The sequence below is a fragment of the Stegostoma tigrinum genome, chromosome 16 (genome assembly GCF_030684315.1).
Source record: "Stegostoma tigrinum isolate sSteTig4 chromosome 16, sSteTig4.hap1, whole genome shotgun sequence".
NCBI lineage: Eukaryota > Metazoa > Chordata > Chondrichthyes > Orectolobiformes > Stegostomatidae > Stegostoma > Stegostoma tigrinum.
Window position 1 is genome coordinate 18,565,115 of NC_081369.1, and position 26,873 is coordinate 18,591,987.

A 26,873-nucleotide genomic window follows, 5' to 3' on the forward strand; every position below is an offset into this window, starting at 1 on the left:
TCGCTCCCAAGGTGGAATGAGGTATTGCTCCTCCCTCTCTGCGTGTGCATGGGCGTACGGGATGGACATGCCATCCTGGGCATGTCGGGTCATTACACTGGTTGGCCACCAGAAGGTGTTGTCGTTTGTTACGTACAGAGCGCAGATAGTCTATGAAATGGTCCCTGAGTCTGCATTTGCTCTCTCCAACATCGAGGAAACCACGTTAGGAGCAATGGATGCAGTAGATCAAGTTGGTGGCTATGAGAAAGGTTTGCTTTGGGCCTTTGAATAGAGGTGGTGTGGTTAGTGGGGAGTGTGGCGTGGACAAGGGAGTCTTGGAGTGAGTGGTCTGTACAAAAAAAGGGGTGGGGAGGGAAATATCTCTTTGGTTACGGGGTTGGATTGTAGGTGGCAGAGAATGATACGTTGGATGTGGAAATTGCTGCGGTGATATTAGTACCAGTGGGATTCAGTTTTTCTTTTTGGGGAGAGGGGGGTGTGAGGGCAGAAGTGCGGGACATGCAAGAGGTGCAGTTGAAGGCATTTTCGATCACCAGAGTTGGGGGGTGGGGTGGTGGTGGATGTTGCGATCCTTGAAGTCGGAGGATATTTGGGATGTCCTGGAGTGTGACACTCCATCTTGGGAGAAGATGAGGAGGAGGGTTGGGAGTAGGGGATTGCATTCTTGCAGGAGGGTGGGTGAAAGGAGCTGTAGCTCAGGTAGCTATGGGAGTTGATGGGCTTGAAATAAAGGTCAGTGTTGAGGCTGTTACCAGAGATAGAACATAGAACAGTACAGCACAGAACAGGCCCTTCAGCCCACAATGTTGTGCCGACCATTGATCCACATGTATGCACCTTCAAATTTCTGTGACCATATGCATGTCCAGCAGTCTCTCAAATGACCCCAATGACCTTGCTTCCACAACTGCTGCTGGCAACGCATTCCATGCTCTCTCAACTCTGTGTAAAGAACCCGCCTCTGACATCCCCTGTGTACTTTCCACCAACCAGCTTAAAACTATGACCCCTCGTGCTAGCCATTTCTGCCCTGGGAAATAGTCTCTGGGTATCAACTCTATCTATGCCTCTCATTATCTTGTATACCTCAATTAGGTCCCCTCTCCTCCTCCTTTTCTCCAATGAAAAGAGACCGAGCTCAGTCAACCTCTCTTCATAAGATAAGCCCTCCAGTCCAGGCAGCGTCCTGGTAAACCTCCTCTGAACCCGCTCCAAAGCATCCACATCTTTCCTATAATAGGGCGACCAGAACTGGACGCAGTATTCCAAGTGCGGTCTAACCAAAGTTTTATAGAGCTGCAACAAGATCTCACGACTCTTAAACTCAATCCCCCTGTTAATGAAAGCCAAATCACCATATGCTTTCTTAACAACCCTGTCCACTTGGGTGGCCATTTTAAGGGATCTATGAGGAGATATCTGAGACAGTTCATCTCTGGATCCCCGATACCACCTTTCCCTTCCTGGACCCCTCCATCTTGTGACGTACTGCTTACCTTTCTCCCCAGTCCAGGACAGTCCTCCGCCTCCTTTCTTCCCCCCCACCACCTACATCCAGAATATCACCCACCCTCTTCAGCTCCTCCATGGCCTCCAACACCTCATCTTCACTATGGACATCCAATCCCTGTACACTTGCATTCCCCATGCAGTTGGCCCAAAAGCCCTCCGCTTCTTCCTCTCCCACAGGCCCAACCAGTCCCCCTCCACTGACCACCTCATCTGCTTAACAGAACTTGTCCTTATCCTGAACAACATTGCCTTTAACTCCTCCCACTTTCTACAGAATAAGTGGGTAGCCATGCCTACCTCTTTACAGGATACTGGCTCTAATCCCCACCTCTTCCTCCACTATATTGACTGTATCAGTGCTGCCTCGTTCTCCCACGAGGAGCTTGAACAGTCCATCAACTTTACTCACAGGTTTCACCCCAACCTCAAATTCACTTGGACCATCTCCTCCTACTTCAAGGATTGCAGCTCAGCGCAACACCACCAGCCCCCCCCCCCCCCCCCCAGCCCCCGTTGACCCAAAATGCCCTAAACTCTATCTGTTGCATTTCCCACACTTCAGCCCTCAAACCCCCTCCCCAAAAAAATAGAATCCCACTGGTCCTCTCTCATCACTGCATCAACCTCCTCATCCATCATATCATTCTCTGCCACTTCCTCCACCCACAACCAAAGATATTTTCCTCCCTGCTCCGATCTGCCTTTCGTAGGAACTGCTCACTCCAGGACTCCCTTGTTCACTTCACTGTCCCTGTTAACCCCACCGCACCTGGCACCTTTCCCTGTAACCACAAGAAGTGCTACACCTCTATTCAAGTCCTAAAGCAAACCTTTCATATCTGACAGGTGTACCTGAATATCCGTCAACTTGATCTACTGTATCCCCTGCTCCTGATGTGGCCTGCACTACATCAGTGATACCAACGACCATTTTGTGGAGCATCTGTGCTCTTTACGCCACAAACGATAACATCTTCTGATCGCTAACCATCTTAACTCCCCCTCCCACTCCCTTAATGACATAACTATCCTGGGCTGCCTCCAGTGCCACACTGCCTGCACGCTGAAGGAGAAACACCTCATATTCCACCTCGGGAGCTTACAGCCTGATGACCTAAATGTAGAATTCACCAGTTTTAAAATCTCCCCACACCTAGCCTCATCCCATGTCCAACCCTCCCTCTCATCCCCACCTCCGTGACCTGACACAACCTTTCCATCTTCTCTTCCATCTATCCACCCCTCCCACCTCACTGACCCATCCCCACCACTCCTTACTTGCACTCACCTATCACCATTCCACCTACCTTCCCCAGCCCCACCCATCCTCTCTTTATTTATTTCCCACCTCCCTTCCTCCTCTCCATTTCTGAAGCAGAGTACTGACCTGAAATGTCGATTTTCCTGCTCCTTTGCTGCCTGGCCTGCTGCGTTCCTTCAGCTCCACACTGTGTTGTTAAAGATATAATGTATGGCTTTGCAAAGGCATTCGATGATTGCTACAAGAGAATCAGAAAGTTGGTGCAGTGCAGAAGGAGGCCATTCGGCTCATTGTATATGTACTCACTTTCTGAACATTTTAATCTCATGCCAAACTCCTGTCTTCTCCCTGTATTAATCCAAGTTGTTTCTATTTAAATAATCATCCAGCGTCCTCTTGAACAGTGCAGTTGAATCTGCGTTTACCACCCCTTGAGGCAGTGCATTCTAATTTGAGAGTTTTTCTCACCTCTTCTATGCTCATTTTACAAAACTTATTAAAAGTGTGCCCTCTGATTCTCAGATAACAAAGTGTGGGGCTGGATGAACGCAGCAGGCCAAGCAGCATCTTAGGAGCACAAAAGCTGATGTTTCGGGCCTAGACCCTTCATCAGGAAAGCCTTCATCAGAAAAATGATTGCTTTTCTGACGAAGCATCAAGCTCTGAAACGTCAGCTTTTGTACTCCTAAGATGCTGCTTGGCCTGCTGCGTTCGTCCAGCCCCACACTTTGTTATCTTGGACTCTCCAGCATCTGCAGTTCCCATTATCTTTACCCTCTGATTCTGATTGTTTACAAGTGAGAAAAAGTTCTTCCCATCCACTCTGCCCACACCCCTCATGATTTTGAAAACCATCAAATTTCTTCCTCCTCCTCCTCTCCAAGGAAAACAGTTCTAAATTCTTTAATCTTTCCTTAGAACTGAAGTATCTCAACCCTCTCCTGTAATTTCTCCAGTGTACTCACATCCTTCCCATAGTGTGGTACCTGGAACGGTACACAATACTCCAGTTGAGATCGAACCAGTGCCTTCTATGTTCATGATGATGACTTCCCTGCTCTTATGTACTATGCCCTTATTTAAGAAGCCTAGAATACTTTATGCTTTATTAATAGCTCTCTATTTGTCCTGCACCCTTTAATGACTTGTGTACGTATACTGTACCTTCATACCTTGTATTTTATATATTTTTTGTTATTTGTACCATATTGCATTACTTAACGCATCTCTGCGTTGAACATTCATCTGCCCACTCCATTGATGTGTTAATGTCTTGAAGTGCTACTGTGCACTCATCATAGTTTACAGTTCTTCTAAGTTTGTCATCCACAAACTTTGAATTTTCCCCCTGCGTACCAAAATATACGTCATTCATGGGTATATCCGGAAAAACAAGAATTGGTTTTTAAGGCAATTGTGAATACATGGAAGTAGGTTGCAGGTTAATGATGATATCGAGTGGTAAAATAGGAGTTGGCTATTTAATAGCCAACTCCTGCCCTTTTATTGTATCAGCTTTGTTCGCTGACAAGTATTAGCTCTTGGCCCCACAAAATTTAGTTTTTAACTTCTTATCCTAGTTTTCAAAAACTTGCATGCTTTGCACAGCCTAATTCTCTGTCATCCTCACATCCAACTTCTCTTGAGAATTATATGCACCCCTCTAATTCTATGTGCTGTATTTTAGTTACTTCACTATTGGTGGCTGTGTCTTTAGCTGCCTGAGCCGTAGACTGTGAAATTCACTGCGTAGGCTGTTTTACCTTCTTACTGTTTCTTCTCCTTTTTAAGATATTCTTCAAAATCCACCTTTGACCAAGTTCTGACCAGACTCCATAATGTGCCCCATTATTATATTTTGTTTGATAATGTTCCTGTGATGTTCCTTGGAACATTTTAAAGCTGTGTGCTTTAAGGAAAGTGCCTTGAAAGTGATGGAACAAAAGTTTCAAATTTAACCTGCCCTGAATTTACAGATGCTTTTAGTTGAAGATCAGATTGTCTCAGCTTTTATAATCCACCACTATGCACTATGCAAGATCTATGCATTCTTATCCATTTGCTAAGAAGTTTAATCTTCAATTGTGTACATCATGTTATTGTATTTGAAATGTATTCTCCACAAAAAAGTGGCCATGGCTGTGTTTACTTTTCTTTATTTGAAGTAGGTAAGTGTGGTGACTTGCAATAGCATATCATTGTGTATCATTGAGACACGTTCCTGTAAGGGGAATTTTGTTGAGCTTTGTGCGCACAACCCTCTCTTGCCCACTATTCAGCTTTCTGAGAAAATTGCGACACCTCCCCAGAATTTGGCAACTTGAACATCATTTTCTAACTAGAATCCAAGAGGTTAGCGATTATTCCACAAAATTGTAAAAATGATCTATATAATGTCAAGATCAACTATAGATAATTAGATGAGTTGAAACCTGATATCTTTCAATTTAAATTTACTACTTTATTCAAAGTGCTATGTATTTCCATCTTTACAGGAAAGATAAGTGACTATCCAGAAAATTTTAATCAAAGATAAAAGGTTAATTTTTGTCCTTTTTAACTGTGAAACACCACTGAATTTTAAGACAGTTGTGCTCTTTGTCCAACAAGTTGGTGGATGAACCAGAACTTTTAACACCAAGATGAAAACCACCCTGTTTTAATTCAAGAATTTCTGACTGTTTCCAGAAGGCCTTTGAGAAGGTGCTGAATGGGAGGCTGCTAAATAAGATGAGAGCCCATAGTGTTAAGGGCAAAGTACTACCATGGATGGAGGATGGGCTGACTGGCAGAGAGATGGAATGAAGAGGTCTCTTTGAGGATGGCAGCTGGTGACTAGTGGAGTTCTGCAGGAGTCCGTGTTGGAACCACAACTATTCATATGCTTTACTGATCTGGATGAAGGAACTGAGAACATGGTTGCTAAATTGACTGATGACACCTTCACAATACTAAGAGGCCTGGATAGAGTTGACATGGAAGAGTAAGGGGATTGAAGATTACAGGGAGAAGGCAAGAAATGAAGTAGATCGAATGGCAGAGCAGACTTGATGGGCCATTTGGCCTAATTCTGCTCCAATATCTTCTCATCTTATGGACCTTGTTTCGTGATACCATCCTTTCTCTACTCATTCAATCTTAACCTGATATGGAACTTAGTCTTTTCAATCTTTTTTTCATCCTATTTTTTTCATGGGATGTGGGCATCACTTATTAAACTAACATTTGCTGCCCTGGAGAAGGTAAGAATGAGTGGCTGCAGTCCAATTTGGCATCTGCCTTTAGAGTGGGAGTTCTAGGTTTTTAACCAGGTTGCAGTGACAGCAACATTAAGTGAGGATGGTGAGTGGCTTAGAGGGGGATTTGCAGCTGGTAGCGTTCTCATGTGTTTTTTTTTCCTCTCTAGATAGTAATTATCATACATTTGGAAGGTACCATTGTTCATTAGCATGGTTGGCAATGATGCAGTTCTTGGTGTCTGTATATTTACCTTGAGGTTATCATGGTCACGTGTAGACTAAATCAGCTGGCAGTGTCAGGTTATTTTCAAACATTGACACGTCGTTTTATTTACATCAGTAGGACTACTTTTCTCATTTTTCTAAATTTTGTGAATTCAGTAATAAGGCTTGCCATGGTTTGATTTGAACATACTGGTTAGTCATTGAATACTGGAATCACTTGTAGCTTTTACCCTGATCTAGACTACTCCAATTCTTGCTCTTCAGGAAAGTTATCTGCTTCAATCCACACAAGAATATTCCCCTCCAGCCACATCTTCACCGCTGAAACTCACATCCTTGCTCAGTTACACCCATCCTGCTGTGATTTTGAGTCATTATATACTCTGCCCTGCACTGAATCTTACTTGTGTAACTCTTCATTCACTGGCACATATTCCCAAAATCGTCATGATTTCATTTAGCAATGTAAAATAGAATCATGGCATAATATCTGAGAGTCCTTAGTGTGGAAGCAGGCCATTCAGCCGATCAATCCTCTGAAGAGCATCCAGCAACAGACCCACTTCTTACCCTATCCCTGTAACCCCGCGTTTCCCATGAGGGAGATATTAAACCTCAGTCTTTGGCACTGTTAGGCAGTAGTGTTATCCATTGTGCCACTGTGCCACCCAAAATAGTTACTGGTTAATTAATGATTATTGATTTTTGCCAGTAATAGGTTAATATTTAGAACAGATTGGGTAAATGATTTTGTGATATAAAATAAAAATGAACCAATACTAGTCAGGTATCCCTTCTCCACACTTCCAAAACTCAATTTCCTCTTAGACTCGTTTGAGTTAGTTGGAACCAAGCAAAGGTTTTTGTTTGCACCCAAATGGACCTAATGTATGTTTGGATCTTTGAAAAATCAAATATATCCTTTACCTGAGAAACAACCAGTACTGAGGCTTTCAGGTAAAGGATTCCCAGTACTAACATCACCTGAGTTATGAGGACCACTGTTTTTCCACAGCAGGAAGTTCACCTGAAGATGGGTCAAAAAGAAGCAGTGCCTGGAATAATTTCACAAAAATGGAGGCAAATGCCATTAAATGTAGACTGCACTGCAGTGCTGGATCTCGTGAACAGCACTGGTGCAGTTCTGAAGCATTTAAAGTTCAAATAGCAATGAAAACAAAACCACAAAATCCAGTGAAACAGTGTGTTTGATATGATAAAAAAGAAAATGCAACAAGTGAAATGCCCAAATCACTATGGATATGTTGAGTAGGTGACATTGAGGGCACAGGTTTTCATGCATTGATGAATTTTGTAGAAACTGAATTCCATGTGCCTATGAAACAGGCAATAACCTCACATCTAGTGATGTGATGCGAGCTATGTGACGTCTTTGTGGGAAAAATTGGAACATGCCTTTACAGATTTCCCCACTGATGGACAGTGTTAACTGCGGAAAGCTACATGACTGTTACTTGTTATTATATTGAGAATTTGGGGCTTTAACCTGTAGTTCCTGGAAACTGACAATGAGGCAGAGCAACATACAGCAGAAAGCCTGGCTGAAATATTGAATGCAATGGTGGAAAAAAGGGAGCTTGTAGACCCATCTTGGCATGTGTACCCAATATTGCAGGCAACACTGCACTAACTGGTGCAATATATTGCATGGAAATCTAAGAATTGTTTCCCTTACAGCAAGTCATAAGCAATGGCTTCTCTTCAGCGTGAATTGTACCATTGCAGTTGCAAACAGGTTACTTGCATACTTCTGACACAGCACCTGTGGCGACAAAAGCACTTGAAAGAAAACACATGCAACTTCAGATGAACGACACTTGGAGCCAGTGTTGTAAAACTCATTGGAATTTGAGCACAGATGGGCTACAATAACTTTCCTTTTAGATTGTGTGCAGTTGAACCGTTCAGGCAGATAGCTCAGAACAATGTCCAATAGTATCTAATTGAGAACATCATCTTACCATTGCAGCTGCAACGAATACTGAACATTCAGTTTAAATTTCAAACGTCTTATCTAATTTGCAACAGTCTTCTCAAGTTCACCACCAAATTGAAATTTTTTCCAATAGTGGGAAAGTTGTTGATTTCAAGGCTGCTGTTTGACACACTCTGGAGTGTGGCATGAAACCAAACGATCCTGTTTTAACCTATGTTTTTGGCTCTTTATTAGATCCACAGTATAAATACATACAACTTGTTCCATCTGTTATGCAAATCATTGCTAAATCAAAGTTTTTGTAAGTTGCAGTGATATGAGAAATAAAGAACCTTGCATTGCTGTAACTGAATGAGGTGACCCTATACAGCTCTCACTAAAAACAATGCATGAAACCGAAAAGAATGCTATAATAAAGCTTTTAAGTAAATGTTACGCTGAGATGAGGAGAATATCTTGGAAAACGAGTTTGAAATTATGTCAGGGGTCCGTGTCAAATATTAGTGATGGAACATAAATGCAGCATTCTCCCAAGCTTGTTGAATTGGCAGAGTTACCTGCTCATTCCAGGATCATCAGTACCTGCAGATTGTTTTTTCAATGCTAGTTTTGTTCTTAATCGTTGGCATTTGTATTTATTAAACACACCTATTGACATTTAATGGTTAACTGGTGTTTTTAACCATTTAAAGTTTACTTTTTAAAACCATATTTGCATCCATATTTCAATATTAACGGTACACTTTTTATTCCTTCATCAGTGGTACTCTGCAGCAAAATCCTTCCTTATTAGTCAATTGGCAGGTAAACATCTTGGTCTGTTTCTTGCCCTGAGCTAGCCAACATAATGAATGTGATCAATTTTTGGAAATGGTCTAGTTGCATCTCAACTTGTACCCAAAATTTGGGAGTTGTAGATAACTGTGACCTTTGTTTGGCAGGCATGGGTTGAATTATCTGGCACAGATAACAGACCTGGCACAGCAGAATGACAGAAAATCTATGAGACCATGGGAGGGGCCTGAGCTGCAGGGTGACCCTTTCATTTTCTCAACATGTGATCCCAAATGTTCAGTTTGCAATTCTAACTGTGGTCCCAACCCCAATTTTGGAAGCCCTGTTCTAGATGATCTTCACTGTGGTCTTGTTTCATAGTGTGATTAACACATTGCACTGCACTGTTTTCCAGGATTAAACCTCATTGTGCAGAATCCCTGTAGCCCATGAAGATTTGAACAATTTTAATCACAGGGATTTATTTACCACTGTAATACTAGTCATAATGCTATCTGTGCAAAATTCTGTGAACTATTCATTCCAAAATCATTTTCACTTTTTTGGTCAGTAATGAATACAGCTACCACAAACCCTTGCCAACTTTAATATGGTTAAGCTATGCGGGTTCAAAACTAACATCTAATAGTAAGGGGAAAAACTGTCCAGGAAGTGTCTGGCTGCACAAACTGGGAGTGCATTTCAATATGGGACTTATAGGGCAATATCTATGGTAAAAGGGAGGGGCTGCATCATTTGATTGCGCACACGGACATTGTGAAAATGTCTGGAAGCGAGTGTCAATATGTATATTTTTTAAAATGACTTTAATACTAAATTTAGACGATCGGCGTTTAATGACCAATCATTAAGTCTTTTTCTTGTTCGTGTGTGACCAAATTTAAATCAGATTTGGGAAGTGATTTCTGGATCTTAGAGTCTTGTTTTTTTTTGCAGCAGAACAGAAGCTTTCTCTAAATCTGGAGAGGACATTGGCTTTCAATTGCTTATGAAACCTTGTTTCTATCAGAAACAGAGTGGAAAATGCTCCCAGGGGTCGGTGTGTTTGGGACAGGTACAACTGCACGGATTTTGGTACCTCTGTTGCGTGCTGAAGGTTTCACCATTGAGGCACTCTGGGGAAGAACAGAAGAGGAGGCCAAGTTGTTGGCAGAGGAAATGAACATTTCATTCTACACAAGTCGGACTGATGATGTTTTGCTCCATCAGGAAGTAGATCTTATCTGCATCAATATTCCTCCGCCTCTCACCTGCCAAATTGCTGCTAAAGCATTAGGTACAGTATTTCTTTCTTCTGATTACTTTAAGCAAGATCATGAAGTATACCATGCTATCATGAGATTTTAAAGACTTCTCAATACTGAGAGTTCTGTGTAATTGTAGTAGTGTCAGTACCCAGTATGTAGATATTACATTTTTAAAACTCCCCATTCCTAAGTATTGATTCACCTTTTCTGTTTAGAAATTGGCAGAATGTGGATATTGCTTGTTGCGCATTCTGTTGCTGGTGTGTATCTTGGTAAACAAATTTGTTCTTTATCACATCTCTGGGAGCATGTACGGTCTGCACGTCATAACTGCATAAAAGCTAAATACAACCTTGTAGTTTATGGCATTGGTTTGAGTTCTGCTATACATTAAATGTGAAGCTTGAATGTTTCAAATAATTCTGACACATTTAAGGGGAAAAACCTATACAATGACTTTATTGATCACAGTGACATTGCACATGTAACTGTAAGCTATAGGATTCATAGATTTATTGTTATTCACCACAGATAAATGCAACTACACCAAATCAAGTAAATGTTTGCTTAAATATTTGTGTTTAATCAGCTTCGAGATCTTCGTGTAAATTTCACTTAAATCTAGGTGTTCAATTGCACACAGTCATTTTCAGCTATTCTGCTAGAGGTAAAGTTTTTTTTTGTGTGGAATGCAACTGTTGTAAAAAATCCACAACCTTGTGAGCTTACCACCTGGTAAACTGTAACAATAGAACATTGGCAATGAACCTGGTAAATGAATTCATTTTATAAAGTTTATATCTTTCAAACAAATGTTGAATCATACATATAGGCAAACAACTGTCTGAACCAGTGGAAATGTTACATTTTTGCTCAACTACTGCTTAACTTCAATGTTAAGCTACAAATGTGAACGGTATTTATATCACTTGAACTGAAAACAGTCGTAAAATAAGGACTGCTCATCTATTTGAAGTTACAGTTTGTATGCAACAGATTGGGATTTATTAAAAGGTTTGTTGGTTCCTTGCATTGTTCAGTTTCCCTGCATAAAGAGATTTTAGGAAGGTTGATCTTTCAATGATGCTAAAGAGTACACTTGCCTCCTCTACAACCTGTTCAAGCTGTTGGGAATTTCAGACTGGAAACAAATGATTCCAGGCTATGTATTGGACGAACCTTTTACTCCTAAGACTTCCTGGATGTTCAGCTTTTGGTGCATGTCACTGACAGCATTATGACAAATTAATGACCTGGATGAGACACCAGAGAGTTATCTACCACTTATCCATCCCACTTTTCTCACTGACCAATCCTCACTCTCTCCTACTTGCATCCACCTATCACCATCCTAGCTACCTTCCATGAGCCCCACCCCTCCTCCCTTTACTTTATTTACAGCTCCCTCCTTCCTCCCCAAATCCTGACAAAGGTGTAAACCCAAAACATTGACTTTCCTGCTGCCTGACTTGCTGTTTTTCCTCAATCTTCACACTGTATTGAATCTAGTATGAATTATCAATTTTTAAGAAATGAATGTCGGGGGAAGGAAAGGGAGAAACAGCCATCTTTCCCATTTTCTTTTAAGAGCTCCCCCACCATTAGTACAGATGGCTTTTGATTTCTGAATGTCCAACTTACAAACACCTACTAAGGAATGAGATTCTGCACATGTGCATTAATAGTAATTTTCAAGTTTCAACCTGTGAATGTTTGTTTGTACTTGCAAATGCCAATTTCATATTGTATTGAGTTCTAATCTGCATACAAATTGACCACTGAATGTACTCAAGAACAGAACCCATTCTTAACACTGGGACTGCTGGTACTGCTTTCTACAAATTATATATCAAACTTCTACCATAATAAAAGCTTTTGTAACAAGAAACTGGAATGTCTACATGATACATACAGAGGAAGTTGTTTTAATGTGATTATTCTATTTCTGAAAATTTACATTAGTTGTATTGTTTGAGTTATGCAATCCTCTTCACTTCTGCAATAAACTTTGCTTAGGAAGTTATTGAATACAATGTTCTCAGAGGATAAGTTACTACTTTCCTCGAGTGGGAGGCTGAAACATTTTCTGTAGGCTTTGGCTCGTAGAAAATACTGGTTTAAAAAATGTTGGCGTGGTTGTCTGGGCTAAACTATGTGGATCACATTTTATTGTAAAATAATCAGTACTTCACTGATTTCCCAGGCAAAGATAAATCACTTCATTTCTTTGACAACCAGTTACACAAAGTTCATTGCTAAATTGAGGAAACAGCCAGACAGGAACCTGGGGTGGCAGGGCATACCCTGAACACAAATGCATTGTGATATTGTGTAGACATAATGTTATCTTGGTATATATTGGAGCAATAAAATACCTGGTAATTGTAGACATTTTAAGTCTTATTATGCTAAATGTGTAGATGCCTCCATTAAATCAATAGATTCTTTTGTAATTTAGGAAATTTTGTTTTATCCTCTTCTAATGCTGTCATGATTTAAGTCTGTAAATATCTGTCCTTTTTAAGGGGAGTGTTCAACTGCAGTACTTATTTTGTTTCACTTTTTGAAGTTGTCAAGAACAGACCAAAATTTTCTGACGAAATGATGGTGGGAGTTAAAGCATTTGTTGCAATTTTACATGCATTTGCTTTCTTAAAGTTTGTTCACGGGATGTGGAAGCTATTGAAGGAGCTTTTGGGGAGTAGTTGTAGTGCATCTCATGGAAGATATGTTCTGCTGCCATTGTACTTTGATGAAGGAAGTAAATGGTGATGAGGTACCAATCAAGTGCTTTGCCCTTGGTGGTGTCAGGCTCCTTTTTAAATGTTGCTGGAGCAATCATCCAGGCAAGTAGAGTATTCCATCTCACTTGACTTGTGCTGTATAAACTGTGGGCAGTCATTTGGGTAGACAGGAGTTGAGCTATTCACTGCAGAATTCCTAGCCTCTGACCTGCTCTTGTAGCCACAGTACTTTATATTTTCTGCAATAGCTTAAGGCCAGGTCAGTGTTAAACAAGGAGCCCAAGATCTTCTGCTTCACTGTTAACAAAACCATCTTTCTATCTGCCTCACTATTGAAGCCCATTTACAGATAGAAGTCACTGCATTTGCACTAGTAACAAAATTTACCTTGCACGAGGAATTTTTTCTCCCTTTAAGCCTATGTATTCTGTAACAATAGGCCAAATGTTAATTACGGCCAAAAAACGTATCCGGCTCTAAAATTAACAGTTACCAAAGGGAATCTCACTTCTTCAGGTTTTACTTGTTGGAGATTTTAAAAATTAACATTTTTACAAAATATTCTTCCTTGTCCTCTTTACTGTCTCATCCCAATATTTCTTTTTCCTTGCCCATATATTTCACTTTCTGTACCAGATTTCACGGTGAATTCACCTAGCCTATTGCATGCACTCTATGTCCATGCGCCAATAGTTTCACAGTCCTTCAATCTGGTTAAGGAGACAGGTAATCGTTTCTACCAGAGTCCCAGATGCATGGTTTCCCTTGTAATATTATCAGCTCATGTCTTCAACTTTCTGCATTGATTTAGACAGTTACGTCTAACTATTGGCAGATGTTCCTTTGTTGCCCTGCTCTGTCAAATATGGTAGACAAACCTTTTGTTTCTTGCCTCTAGAAACATTTCTTTAATCTATGTATTTTGTCTACCTGTGGCTCCTCTTTGGCTGAAGTGTTACATTGGGAAAACAATCATGTTGACACCCTTTTCTTCTGTGTTACAAATTATTGTAACTGTTTAAAAGTAAGCTTTCTTGTGTTAGTCCTGGAAAGTGCAAGACAAAAAGTTTCAGTAACTCGTCTCCCATTTCAGCAACATGTGTCTTTATTTATAACTTTCTTTATTTAACAGCAATTAAGTTGAACAGTCTAGCATATTCCCAGTTTTACAACTAAAATGTTAGTACATGTATTCAGTAATTCTGTGAAATCTCTTCTGGCCCCACTGCTCCTGCTGGCAGCAGGGTAGAAACATAGGATTGAGTTAGGGTCTGATTGCATGACTATACAGCCTTATCTCACAGACTGGAAGGCAGGAAAAGAAATTGAAAATTGTTAGTGGTGTAAAATGCTTATTACTGATCCATCCTACTTTTTGATGTGAAAATCTTATAAATGTGAAACATTTTTCATTGTAACTATAGTAAGGTTGAATAGCAAATACTTTAAACCTCCAGAACATAATATTTGAGAAATTAAAGTTGTTTTTAAGTCATGTGACCATGTGTAGCCTGGGATCTGCAATGTAATTTCTCATGTCTGCTGTAATCATATAGCAACAGATAAACCACACATTTTTTTTTCTACAAAGCACTTGTTGAAATGAAAAAGTCATTGGAGGAGGATGGTATTGTCAGCCATTTCAAGAAGGATGAGGATGGAAGGATTACTATTATTGCAGTCACACAGGATGTCATTTGTGATTTGATCTATTTTGATACTTTGACAAGGACAAAAACCTCACTGCAAGAGTTTAAACATGGAGTACTAGCAAAGTTTGAAACTGACTCAAAGTGACAGTACTTTCAAAGATGGTGGAGACAAGTAGGGGCATCGGAGAAGGTGAAAATCCTTTTCAAAGATGCAGGGTATTAAAGGGTTGCCTTATTGAGTGGAGGGGTGATGACAAATTTAATGGAGGAAAAGATAGCATCTGAAAAGAGTTATTTACTATATAGGCCAACATGAGGGCTAAAGGGAGAGGTTTGTGATAAGCAGTTCAGTGGGAATCGGATTGAAGGTCTTTAGAAATTTAACTTTTAAAAGTTACATTTTTTTAGTAATATGCAGTAACTTTTTTAAAAATGGCAACGGAAACCAAGGTGAAATCCTCTCCCTAATGCTCTCTGCCTCTCATTTCTCTTTTAAGACACACTCCTTAAAACCCACCTTTTTTTTTGAAAAAGTTTATTTTTTATTTCATCAATAAATTGATCCATGTCATTTGTGACTTGGTCCTTCATTTTCTTTTGTAATGCAGGTGTGACATGTCCCCAAAAAGCCTCTTTTTTTAAAAAAGATATTCATTCCCAAGATGAGGGTGTTGCTGGCTAACCAGCATTTATTGCTCATCCCTAGTTGTCCAGAGGTCTGAATGCTGTGGATTTGGAATCCCATGTATGTCAGACCAGCTAAGGATGGCAGTTTCCTTCCCTAAAGGGCATTAGTGAACCAGGTGGGTTTTTCTGATGATCGTCAGTGGATTGGTTGTCATTTAGAGTTTAAATTCCAAATTTTCTTGTTTTTTGAATTCAACAACTGCCATTTGCTGTGGTGCAATTTGAACTGGGCTTCCCAAAATATCATCTGGGACTCTGGATTAACAGTCCAGCGATTTAATACCACTAAACTATCACCTCTGCAAAAAAGTTGTTGTTATTGCACTGAACAGTCCCAATACTTCCACTTTTGTCTGTGATTTCTCTTAACTACTGTAATTATGAGTTGTGATAGGAGAATCAATATAACCAAGAGGCGGCTTATGTAGCGCATCAAGTAAATTCATATTTCAGTGTATCCCATTATCTTTTCTTTAGTGCATCAAACTAAAAATGTTTATCTTAATTCAAAGAAATTTGTTGAAATCTCCACTGATATTAGAAACAAAAGTCTTACTTTTCATGGCATTTTAAAGTTAAAGCTCTAAAATAACAATTCCGTTTTTCATTGTTGCATTCCTGAACCAGAACAATCCCGAAATGTTTGATGCACCTTGGAGTGCTGAGTTCTGAACCACAGTCCAGCAAGTACAGAGCATGACAAACTATTTAATCTGGTGGTCACTGAATATTAGTGAAAGACTGTTTGATACACTACTACAATGGTAATCGGTTCAAAGAAAATTATAAATCATGAATACGTTGGGAACAAAATGTAGTTGTAGTAATAATAATACTTGCATAATAAGCCGAAAAACTCAAGCAATGTATCATTTTAAAATCATAGTTTTAATTAAAATTCATAATACTAAGTGTTATAAAGTAGATAAATAATATTTAGTTATTTTTATTCAACTTGCATCTTCCAAAACTGAAGTGTACAGCATTTTAACCTTGTTGGTCACATCTTACATCCAGCTATGGGTAAGTGGCTGCTACCTGTGGTTGACTACACTATCCTCCTATGAGTTTTCCATTTCATTTCGACAGTTATTTTTCACAGCACAGCTTACAGGGAAACGATGAATGAGAACATCTATTAGACTGTTATTTCTGCACAGAAGATATGGCAGAGAGATCAATGTGATTTCTCTTTGCAGGGTAGATGTTTCACTTCTTTGTCCACATACAAGGCTATAGCCACTTGTCCAGAAACTAATCAATTAGTTACAACTGCAATGAGTCCTTCTAAGTGCACAGCAAATGGTCAATTGAAAATCAAATCAAAAGACTGTGCCTCCAAGGGAAACTACCCTGTGCACACAGGCGGATGTATGTGTACACACATACCTGAGATGTCTAACATCTTCCTCCAATGTTTCAATAAAGCAACTGTAGACACAACACTCAATGAATTCCAGTAACCTGTTTTTAAAGTTGCAGCATTATCTGCAATTTCCTTGGCTCAAGGCGGTACCTTTTTTTTTCTGACTTTTAGTCCACAGTCCCAAAAAAAAACTGATCTTCACACTTTGGAAATTCGGATAATCCAAAGGAAATGTTCAATACGTCTTGATCAAGCTCAGCAAACCAATTTAGAATTAAGTGAAATAGCCCAATTGGTTCAAAATGAAGTCAAATCTGTAGAAGTTCAAGAATGCTGCTATAACACCAAATGTGATTCTGATCAGGACCTGGAGTCGTGTTCTCAGATAGTGGTGCTACCCAAATATCACTAAGAAATATCAAAGATAGCCATTGAAATTCCAAAAGTAGAGTATGTCAGGATCAGTAGGACCCAAGAATATAAAACAATATTTTCACTGGCCACATAATCACAAAGATGTGCAACAGTGTTTAAAACATGCCAGAAATATCAGATTGTGGTAAAGGTGCAACATGCAACCAAGCTGACAGCTCTAATTCGCATGCCACTTTTTGAGGAATCATTTTGTAGGGTGTTGGGTGGATTGAAAGAAGACCTTTACCTGAAAATAAAAGTTCTCCAGCGTATACTTTTTATTGTGGATATTGCTACTTGATTTCCAATCACGCTAAGTTAGTAAGAGGTTAACGCAGTTATGGGTCACTCTATGTGAATTGCCATTGGAGATCCAAATAGATCGCAGTCCCAATTTCATATCTGAATCTTTATATGTAAAGTTACGTAATCTGCCGGTAACATCTTCAACACCTTGCCCATAGATACTCGGAGCTTCTGAAAGATGTAATCAGACAACGATCAGGGCATATTGTCATGATTGACATGATTTAAACAAAAAATAGGATTTTCTTTTGCCACGTGAGATTCACCGAATGAGTTTTCTAGTCTTAGTTCTTTTTGAATTAATTTGTGGCCATGAAGTAAGAGGCCCTCTGACCCTAACTAAGGCAATGTTTTTGAACTGAAGTTTACGTCATCAATATTAGGCTAGACATCACTTCAGAGATTGCAGACATCTGTGAGCCAAAGTAGATCAGGCACACCTTGGAACATCACAAACAACCATGAAACAACGAGCTGACAAGCATACCAAGTCCCTAACGTTTTGACAAGGAGATGACTTATTAATGTTGGAGAAAACAGTTAACGTTTCAGGTCCGGTGACCCTTCCTCACCGGACCCGAAACGTTAATTCTGTTTTTTCCTCCACAGATGCTGCCAGACCTGCTGAGCTTTTCCAGCAACATTGTTTTTGTTCCTGATTTACAGCATCCGCAGTTCTTTTGGATTTGTCTTACTAATATTACTGCCTATACAAGCTGAACTGTTGGAAGCAAGCATGGTTCAATGGTCTATACGTGATAGTTCTTAAAGATTGATAAGTTGTCCAATTTACACACCAGATTGCTAAGAAAAGAATCAGTTGTGTCTGTCAATATATTGAAAAATTATCATCATTGGGAAGGGGTGAGGGGTAAGGTTGAAAGGCGACAAAACAAGGTGCACAACTCTAGCCATATGTGAGGTAGATGTAGCAGAATCCTTTCCTATAAAACAGCATCCTTATTGCCTAGATAAAAAGAAACAGGCCAGGTGAAATCTGAAGTCTGACACACGTTGGGAAACTGCCAAATTGAACGCAGTCAAATCATTGGAATTCCTCAGTATTAGTAGTAGTACCTAAACCAATAATTGCATCTAATTTTCTATTAACAATAGAAAGGTCAATGTAGTAACAAATGCAGACTCCTACCTATTTGCTTGCTTCCTATACTATATTAATAGGGGTGGCAATCCTCAAGTTTTCAGCAAAGTAGATCTGTTAAAGGGATACTGAGTGCTTTGACATCCAGAGCTAAAGACACATTAGTCTTTGTGACAGCAGACATTTTTTTCCCAATACCTAATGAGGCCACTCTGGCTAGAAAGAAAAGCTGCACTTTTCCAGATACTTGTGAATCAAGTGTGGCTAATGTTCCAGTTTGTGCAGTTTATATTCATGATGGTGAGGAAATGGGAGGAACAAATGGAACCTTTGACCAGGAACCTACAATTAGCTGTTTTGTTGATAATTCTCACCAAAAGTGAATTTGCAGCGACACGAATAACCTATTTATGGTATATTTATAGGGTAGGTTAAACGCTGCCAAGAAAAGCAAAAGGACAAGTACTATTGGAGTTTCCTGCCCCTAAGACTAAATAGGAAGTTACTTTTGGGCGTATGTTGGTTTAGTCACAAACCTGTAACAGATTTCATCAGGATAGCTTCTACACTGATGGACTTGCTCCAAACAAAAACCAATGTAGTTTGATCAAGCCAGGCATCTCTTGGGAAGTTGAAAGTCTTTTGATCAATGTACCAAAATTCACGAAACCTTTCAAGGTAGCCATTGGTGCTAGAGATTTGGGATTTCTGAAGAATGGTCTAGGCCTGAAACGTCAGCCTTCCTGTTCCTCTGCTGCTAGGCCTGCTGTGTTCATCTAGCTTTACACCTTGTATGTCTCAAATCCTCCAGCATCTGCAGTTCCTACAATCTCTGGGAGTAAACACAGTTTGATTACAAGAAGATGAAATGGGCATAGAGCAGTCCATACAGTGTTATACTTGAAAAATAAATTGGCACAAAAGAGATACTCTACAGTGAAGAAAGAAGCCCTAGAAATTACTAGGATTGCTACTGGCTCTTAAACACCATGAAATATGCCTTTGCTGCAGAAAAACATTAGTGTATATATTGATCATAACCCTGACCCTTTGATTTTAAAAAAAAACTCCCAGTTCCACATTTGACTCTGGTATCCCTGAAAGATTAAACTATGGCTCCCTCCTAGTTTTCATCTACATGCTATTCCTTTGTTGAAATTGTTCCAACCTACTTGCGGTAGTGCTCAGTAAATTGAGCCCCACCATTCCTGGAGTTGTACTTTTTTAAAAAAAGTACGTACATTTACCTGAATTTATCTGACTTCTAGATTGATGTTGGTAGAAAGCATTGACCCAGCTTTCTGTATTAATATTTATTGCAAGTAATTAGATTATAGCTATAGAAAAATCTACAGATAAACATTTGCATAATCTTAGCTATTTAAAACTTCTACCCCTGTTATTAACTCCCCCATAAAACACTCCAAAACGTCAGCTTTTGTGCTCCTGAGATGCTGCTTGGCCTGCTGTGTTCATCCAGCCTCACATTGTTTCATCTCAGTATTCTTTGCTTCCTGGTTTCGATGTTGAGATGATCCTTTGGCTGACTAGACGTCTTTGTTTAGATGTCTTTCTCTGAATGTTTCCATTGTTTGTTTTTTAAGGAGTACGGAGTAACTGATTCACTTGGAAAATGTGAGAACTCGGTGTGAAGCTGAGCAGCATCATGCTTGGCCTGCTGTGTTCATCCAGCTTCACACCATGTTATCTCAGATTCTCCAGCATCGGCAGTTCCTACTGTCTCTGTAACACTTGGAAAATGTCTCTGATTTATCATTCAAAATCACAACTTGTAACAACTGCTGGAAACCAAATAGCTGGTTTTCTTCAGGTTTAAACGAAGTTTCCAACTGCAGGGAGATCAGGTAGCTTATGGATGGGGAGAAGATATGCATAATTCTTTTTCTGTTTCTGTCTCTGAAACTTCCAGCTCTAAGCTGCTCAGCCACCTGAGAACTGGTCTCACAGTTGTTGGCAAGTTTAAAAAGTCTGTCATTGGTCTGTGGACTAATGACAGTTATCAGTCAACTTCTTGTTGCCATCAAGAGCTGTTCAGTGCACACCCTTGGCTCCAGGTAGTCTGCAGTCTGAAATGCAATTATTACTTATTCAAACAGTTGTTTACAATACCTGCCATGAGTAACAAGTTACTTGCTGTCAAAACTGCAGACACATATCTACACACTAGTTTTTAAAAATGCCAAAAATAAAAATTACGCCATCTTTAAAACACCATGTTAAGTCATGATTTTTGCGTGCATACTAAGGATGTCCGAATCTCTCTCTCCATTTCTCTCAATTATTTACCATTGCTTAAGCAATCAGATTGTTTATTCAGCAGTGTAGGTGGGATAAGCAGAAATTCGAATGAACGAATTTGTTTGTTTTTGCTCCTACTTTTAAACACCGTTCCCTCATTGCCAGGGAAACCGTGGAACTGGCAACAGCCTTAATTTTAAGCCAGAGATAGTAAGAACTGCCAATGCTGAAGCTGGAGGAACACAGCAGACCAGGCAGCATTGGAGGAGCAGAAAAGTTGATGTTTTTTGGGTTGGGGCCCTTCTTCAGAAATGGGGGAAGGGGAAGGGAGCTGAGAAATAGGAGGGGTGAGGCTAGGGAAGGTAGGTGGGATGGTGTAGGTGAGTGCAGGTAGGTAGTGGTAGGGATTAGTCAGTGAAGGGGGAAGAGAAGTTAGGTTGTGTCAGGTCAAGGTGGCAGGGATGAGGGGGGGGTTGATCATGGAATAAGGCTGGGATGAGAGAATTTGAACCTAGTAAAATCCACATTTAGGCCATTGGGCAGTAGGCTGCCAAGGCAGAACGAAGTGCTGCTTCTCCAGTTTCCTGGTGGCGTCATTGTGACATTGGAGTCTCAGGATGGACATGTTGCTCAGTGAGTGAGAGGGGGAGTTGAAATGGTTTGCAGCAGGAAGGTGGTGATGTTTGTCATGAACAAAGCGCACCCGCTGCACACAGTGGTCTCCAAGCCTCCATTTTGTCTCACCAATGTAGAGGAGGCCACACTGGGAGCAGTGGATGCAATAGACCACTTTAATGGATGTGCAGGTGAACCTCTGTCTGATGCGGAAGGTTTGTTTGGTGAGTAGGTAAGTGGGGGGTGGGGAGGGGAAGTGAAGAGCAAGTGTAGCACTTTCTGCGGTTGTAGGGAAAGGTGGTGGAGCTAGCGGGGAGTGTGGAGCGGACGGAGTTGTGGAATGTGCGATTCCTACAAAAGGCAGATAGGGGTGGGGAGGGAAATATATCCTTGGTTACAGGGTTGGTTTGCAGGTGGCTGAAGTGGTGGAGAATGATGCGGAGGTTGGTGCAGTGATATGTGAGGACAAGGGGATTCTCATTTTGTTTTTGGGGGGAGGGGATGTGAGGGCAGAGGTGTGGGAAATGCACTTGATGTGGGGTTTAGAGTATTTTTCAACCTCTGGAAGGCCGGGGTGGGGGGGGGGGGGGGGGGGAGATGTGCGGAGAGGGGGTTGCAGTCCGTGAAATAAGAGGACATCTGGGATGTTCAGGAGTGGAATGTCCCAGCAGATGCGGTGGAGTCAGAAGAATTGGGAGCAGGGGATCACATTCTTGCGGTAAAGTGGGTTGGAGGAGGTATAGTTTAGGTAGCTTTAGGAGTCGGTGAGCTTGAAATAGATGTCAGTTTTAAGGCGGTCACCAGACATGGAGACAGAGGTCCAAGAAGAGGAGAGAGGTGTCAGATGGTCCAGGTGAACTTGAGGTTGAGTTGAAAATTGTTAGCAAAGTTGATGGACTGTTCAAGCTCCTTGTGGGAGCATGAGGCAGTGCCAAAACAGTCATTGATGTAGTGGGAGAAGAGAAGGGGGACTTTGCCAGTGTAGCTGTGCAAGAGGGACTGTTCCATGTATTCTACGAAGAGGCAGGCATAGCTTGGGCCCATGCGGGCTCCCATGGCCACCCCTTAGTCTCTAGGAAGTGGGAAGGGTTAGAAGAGTTGTTCAAGGTAAGGACAAGCTTGGTTAATTGGATGAGTATGTCGGTGAAGGCGGATTGTTTGGCCCTGTGGAGATGGGGAAGAAGAGGGCTTTTGGGCCAGCTGTGTGGGGAATGCAAGTGTACAGGGATTGGATGTCCATAGTGAAGACGAGGTGTTGGAGGCCAAGGAATTGGAAATCTTGGAGGTGGAGGGCATGGGTGGTGTCTCAGACGTAAGTGGGGAGTTCCTGGATTGGAGGGAGTAAATGGAGTCAAGGTAAGCAGAGGGAAGTTCATGGGGCAGGACCAGGCAGAGACAACGAGTCGGCCAGGACAGTCAGCTTTGTGGATTTTGGGAAGGAGATAGAAACAGGCGGTGCAGAGTTGGGGAGGCTGTGAGTGGGAGGTCAAGAGATGATGATTTGGTGGTCGGGTGGAGTTATGATCGAGGGGGCGGTAGGCGGAGGTAGCAGAGAGTTGCTGCCTGGCCTTGGCTATGTAAAGGTCTGTGTGCCATACCATGACTGTGTCCCCTTTGTGGGTTTGTTAGTGATTGTTTCACTAATGGTGTTCCTCAGCTCCAGTTACAGTAAAATCCTGTTATTCACAGGAGTTACTTCCCTGGAAAACTCTACAGACAGCAAATATATTTAGTGTTTGTCAATTGGATGGGTTTCTACTGTCTGCTATACAGTAAAAGACAAAAATTAGAAGCATGTTTTCAATGCATATAAAGGCATTCTGCTCAAAAATTGTTTATTTCAATAAGAAATGTGTAAAATTTGTCAGATTTATCCAGTATAATGCAATGATCATAACAGCAATGAACATCCATGTGCACTCATTCCTATAAACAATATTGATGATGCAGATGCAGTGCGTGCTTTCTAGTTCAGGAAATGCAGTTTAATATGTCATTGACGCCTTCCATATCTTAGTCATTCTGCACTCATTTAAACACTTCGTCCCCAGTTGGTAAAATGGGGCAGATGATGTTTTGGGTGGATAACAAATTCTCAAATGGTGGGGTGTTACCTCACTACACTTCTCTACCTTTTTATCTTTATCTTGATTTTTTACTTTTTAAGACTGTCATGTTTTTGGCCATCTGACCTAATATCTCCTTGTGTGGCCCAGTGTCATACTTTGTTTTATTATGCCTCTATGAAGTTCCTTTGGCTGTTTCATTCTTTAAAAATGCTATATAAACATTAGCTATTGTTTAGTGAATGCGGTACAGTATATTTTCACTTTGCAGGGTTTTCCAAGAACGTTAAGCCCTGTGAACACAAGATTTTACTGTAATTCCAGAGCTTTGGGAGCTGAAACTAAAGGCCTGACCACCAATAGAGAGACAATTATGATTGCAGAGGCATAAGAGTTACAGAAGCACAGATATAGGATAGTTTTCATTGCTAGATCTGAAAGTTGTAAATGGCTCAAATAGTGAATAATTATCAGGTTTCAGTATTGTGAGGAATATGGTAAACATTGGCAGAAAACCACAATATGGTAGTAGATCAGGGTAGTTTTGCTTTAATTTGCACTGTGGTTCAGTTTATATTTGAAATAATTGGCCTGCTAATATGATGTTAAAGGTTTGGGGGAGAGAGAGTACCAGACCATTCTTGTAAGAGTTGCAGTTGAGGATCTGCAGTTTGAGCTGCAGATTTTTACCATATCGGGGAGGGGATTATGAATTCATTTTGCATTCTTGAATACATTTTAAATTAGATATTTTAAACTTGGTCTGTGAAAAAGTACAGGAGGGTGTGATAGTAGGTGAAGTAGATATAGAAACCCAAACGTCAGCTTTCAAGATACCTCTGTTCCTGTAATTGTCATACAGTAGCAAGGTTCTGTAAACCTGTGTGGACTAAGTGGGGGGTGTCTGCGATGGGAGGATGAGCGACCTGACTGTGGTACAGGGATCTGGTCAAGTGGTTGGTGGAAGTAAGAAAAAAAAGTGATAGGGGACAGTATCATTAGGAGGATAGATACTGTTTTCTGCAACTGTGAGCATGAGTCTTGAACTTCTGTGCCTGCTTGCTGCCTGGGTTAAGGATGTCCCCTCCAGGCTGGAAGGGAGCTTGGTATAGGAGGGGAGGGATCCAATTGTTGTCAACATTGTCAAAAACATTGTAGTCAGCGAGTTTTGAGAAGATTTGTAGCTCAGGTTGAGGTTCTGGATGTGAGTTTGCTCGCTGAGCTGGAAGGTTAGTTTTCAGACGTTTCGTCACCATTCTAGGTAACATCATCAGTGAGCCTCCGATGAAGCGCTGGTGTTATGTCCCGCTTTCTATTTATCTGGGTAGGTTTCCTTGGGTTGGTGATGTCATTTCCTGTTCTTTTCTCAGGGGATGGTAGATTGATTTGGAGCAAATGTGATCCATCAACAAACACATTGGCTCCAAATCAATGTGTTTGTTGATGGATCACATTTGCTCCAAATCAATCTACCATCCCCTGAGAAAAAGAACAGGAAATGACATCACCAACCCAAGGAAACCTAACCAGATAAATAGAAAGCGGGACATAACACCAGCGCTTCATCGGAGGCTCACTGATGATGTTACCTAGAATGGTGACGAAACGCCTGAAAACTAACCTTCCAGCTCAGCGAGCTAACTCTCATCCAGAACATTGTAGTCAACAACATTGTAATAATAAATATGGTGTATCTGTGGAATTCTTTACTGCAGAAAGCAATCAAGGCTGAGTCATTTAAATATATTCAAGATGGTGAAAGATTTTTAGCCATTAGGGTAATCCAGGGTTATGGGGATAAAGTAGGAAAGTGGAGTTGAGGATTATCAGATCAACCATGATTTCATTGAATGGCAGAGTGGATTCAATGAGTCAAATCGTCGTCTACTGCTCCTACTTTTGGTCACAGGTGTGAAGAGCAGAAGGCCATATTGAATAAAGATTGTAATGCTTGTGTTTAGATTTCTATCAAGTAACCTTGTGGAAGGAAGATGCTGTACAGTTTTTGTCTTCTGTTGCAGTAGGCTAACACTGACAGATTTAAGTTGCTTGTCTGTAGAGATGGTGAAAGAGTCCCATTTTGTGTTAGGTGCTAGAGTCATTTCAAGAACTTCTGAAGCAAATTCCATTTCTCCTTCTGGATTGCTAAGATCTTGGAAGTGCTGGTCGAAGGACGTACCGATCTTTATTATAGAAAGCCCAGTAGTTGGGACCAAGGGAGAAAAGAACAGTATGACAGAAGTAAATGCAAAATCCAGTTTTCTGCAAGGACAAAAACCAAAAGAACTGTTGATGCTGTAAATCGGGAACAAAGACAGAAGTTGCTGGAATCACTCAGCAGGTCTGGCAGTATCTGTGAAGACAAACATCCGGGTTAATTTTTCAGGTCCGGTAACACCACCACAGACCCAGAACATTGAATCAGATTTTTTTGTTTATCTTCACAGATGCTGCCAGATCTGCTGAGCGATCCCAGCAACTTCTGTCTTTGTTTCTGCAAGGACGTTTTTGTTTTATCTGTTCATGAAGTAACATTGCTCCTCACCACCAGTCTCCAAGAAAGTTGCTCAAAGATCTCGTGATCTCTATAGCATAGTTTTCTCCTTGCTTGACACTCCTTAGAAGTCGGTGGGACCTCTCTGCTTCCAGTAGTGTTGATATCAAGGAGGTTAAATAATCAAACACATTCTAGAAAACTGAGCCAGAATTAAAGCCATCAAATTCTTTCCTTTTTCATTATTTAAAACTTTTTTTAACAAAAAAGTAAAAGACTAGAATATGTGCATGAGATTAAGAAGAAAGCTCTACTATCATAAAGTTTAGAAAACTAAAATACCTGAAACTTCTTTATCATAGAAAAATGGGACATTCAACAAACGTAAATGTATTCCTTCAGGAACAATGAGGCTGTTTAGTAGTAGTAATAAACTTGGCAAGCTATTGAAAACTGTATTCAGTGAGGCATAACTTTTTTGCAAGTATTTGCAGCAAGCCTGTTGAAGGATTTGATTGATAGCAGTCTGGGGAACTGCACTTACGGGAAAACATTGAATCACTGACAGCAACTGCGAAATTCTAGATTCAATTGCTCTCATTATGGACTCCAGAAATCAATCAGTGAATACTATGGTTTTCCTGCTTTTACTGCTGTAAACATCTGGCCAATAATTCCATGTTAATTGGCAATGCTGTAGATGCCATGTTTATCATTGGGAGGAAATGTTGGAATTTCTGAGAATTGCGGTATTGTTCCTAATGATTAGCATTAACTAATATTTGATCAAATTTGTGGATTGATTGTGGTAATTATTTTCAAAATCCCAACAGAGGAGAAAGTGCTGATAAATGTGTAATTCCTTATTAAATTATTTTCTCATCAAATAAGTCAGTTACAAAATCCTAGTGATTAAGCTAGTGTACACT

At 40.6% G+C, this 26,873-nt stretch overlaps 1 protein-coding gene across 3 annotated transcripts in view; it reads left to right on the forward strand.

The window, feature by feature from the left end:
• LOC125459781 (glucose-fructose oxidoreductase domain-containing protein 2-like) overlaps positions 1 to 26,873 on the forward strand; it is a 46,121-nt gene that overhangs the window by 5,215 nt on the left and 14,033 nt on the right. For 2 of the 3 annotated variants that reach the window (XM_048546620.2, XM_048546621.2), the window contains exon 2: positions 9,932 to 10,268. In XM_048546620.2, coding sequence (XP_048402577.1) covers positions 10,016 to 10,268 — 253 coding nt within the window. In that variant the 5' untranslated portion in view covers positions 9,932 to 10,015. Of the gene's footprint in view, positions 1 to 9,928; positions 10,269 to 26,873 lie in introns of all 3 variants that reach the window. The other variant, XM_048546619.2, reaches the window with a different exon arrangement.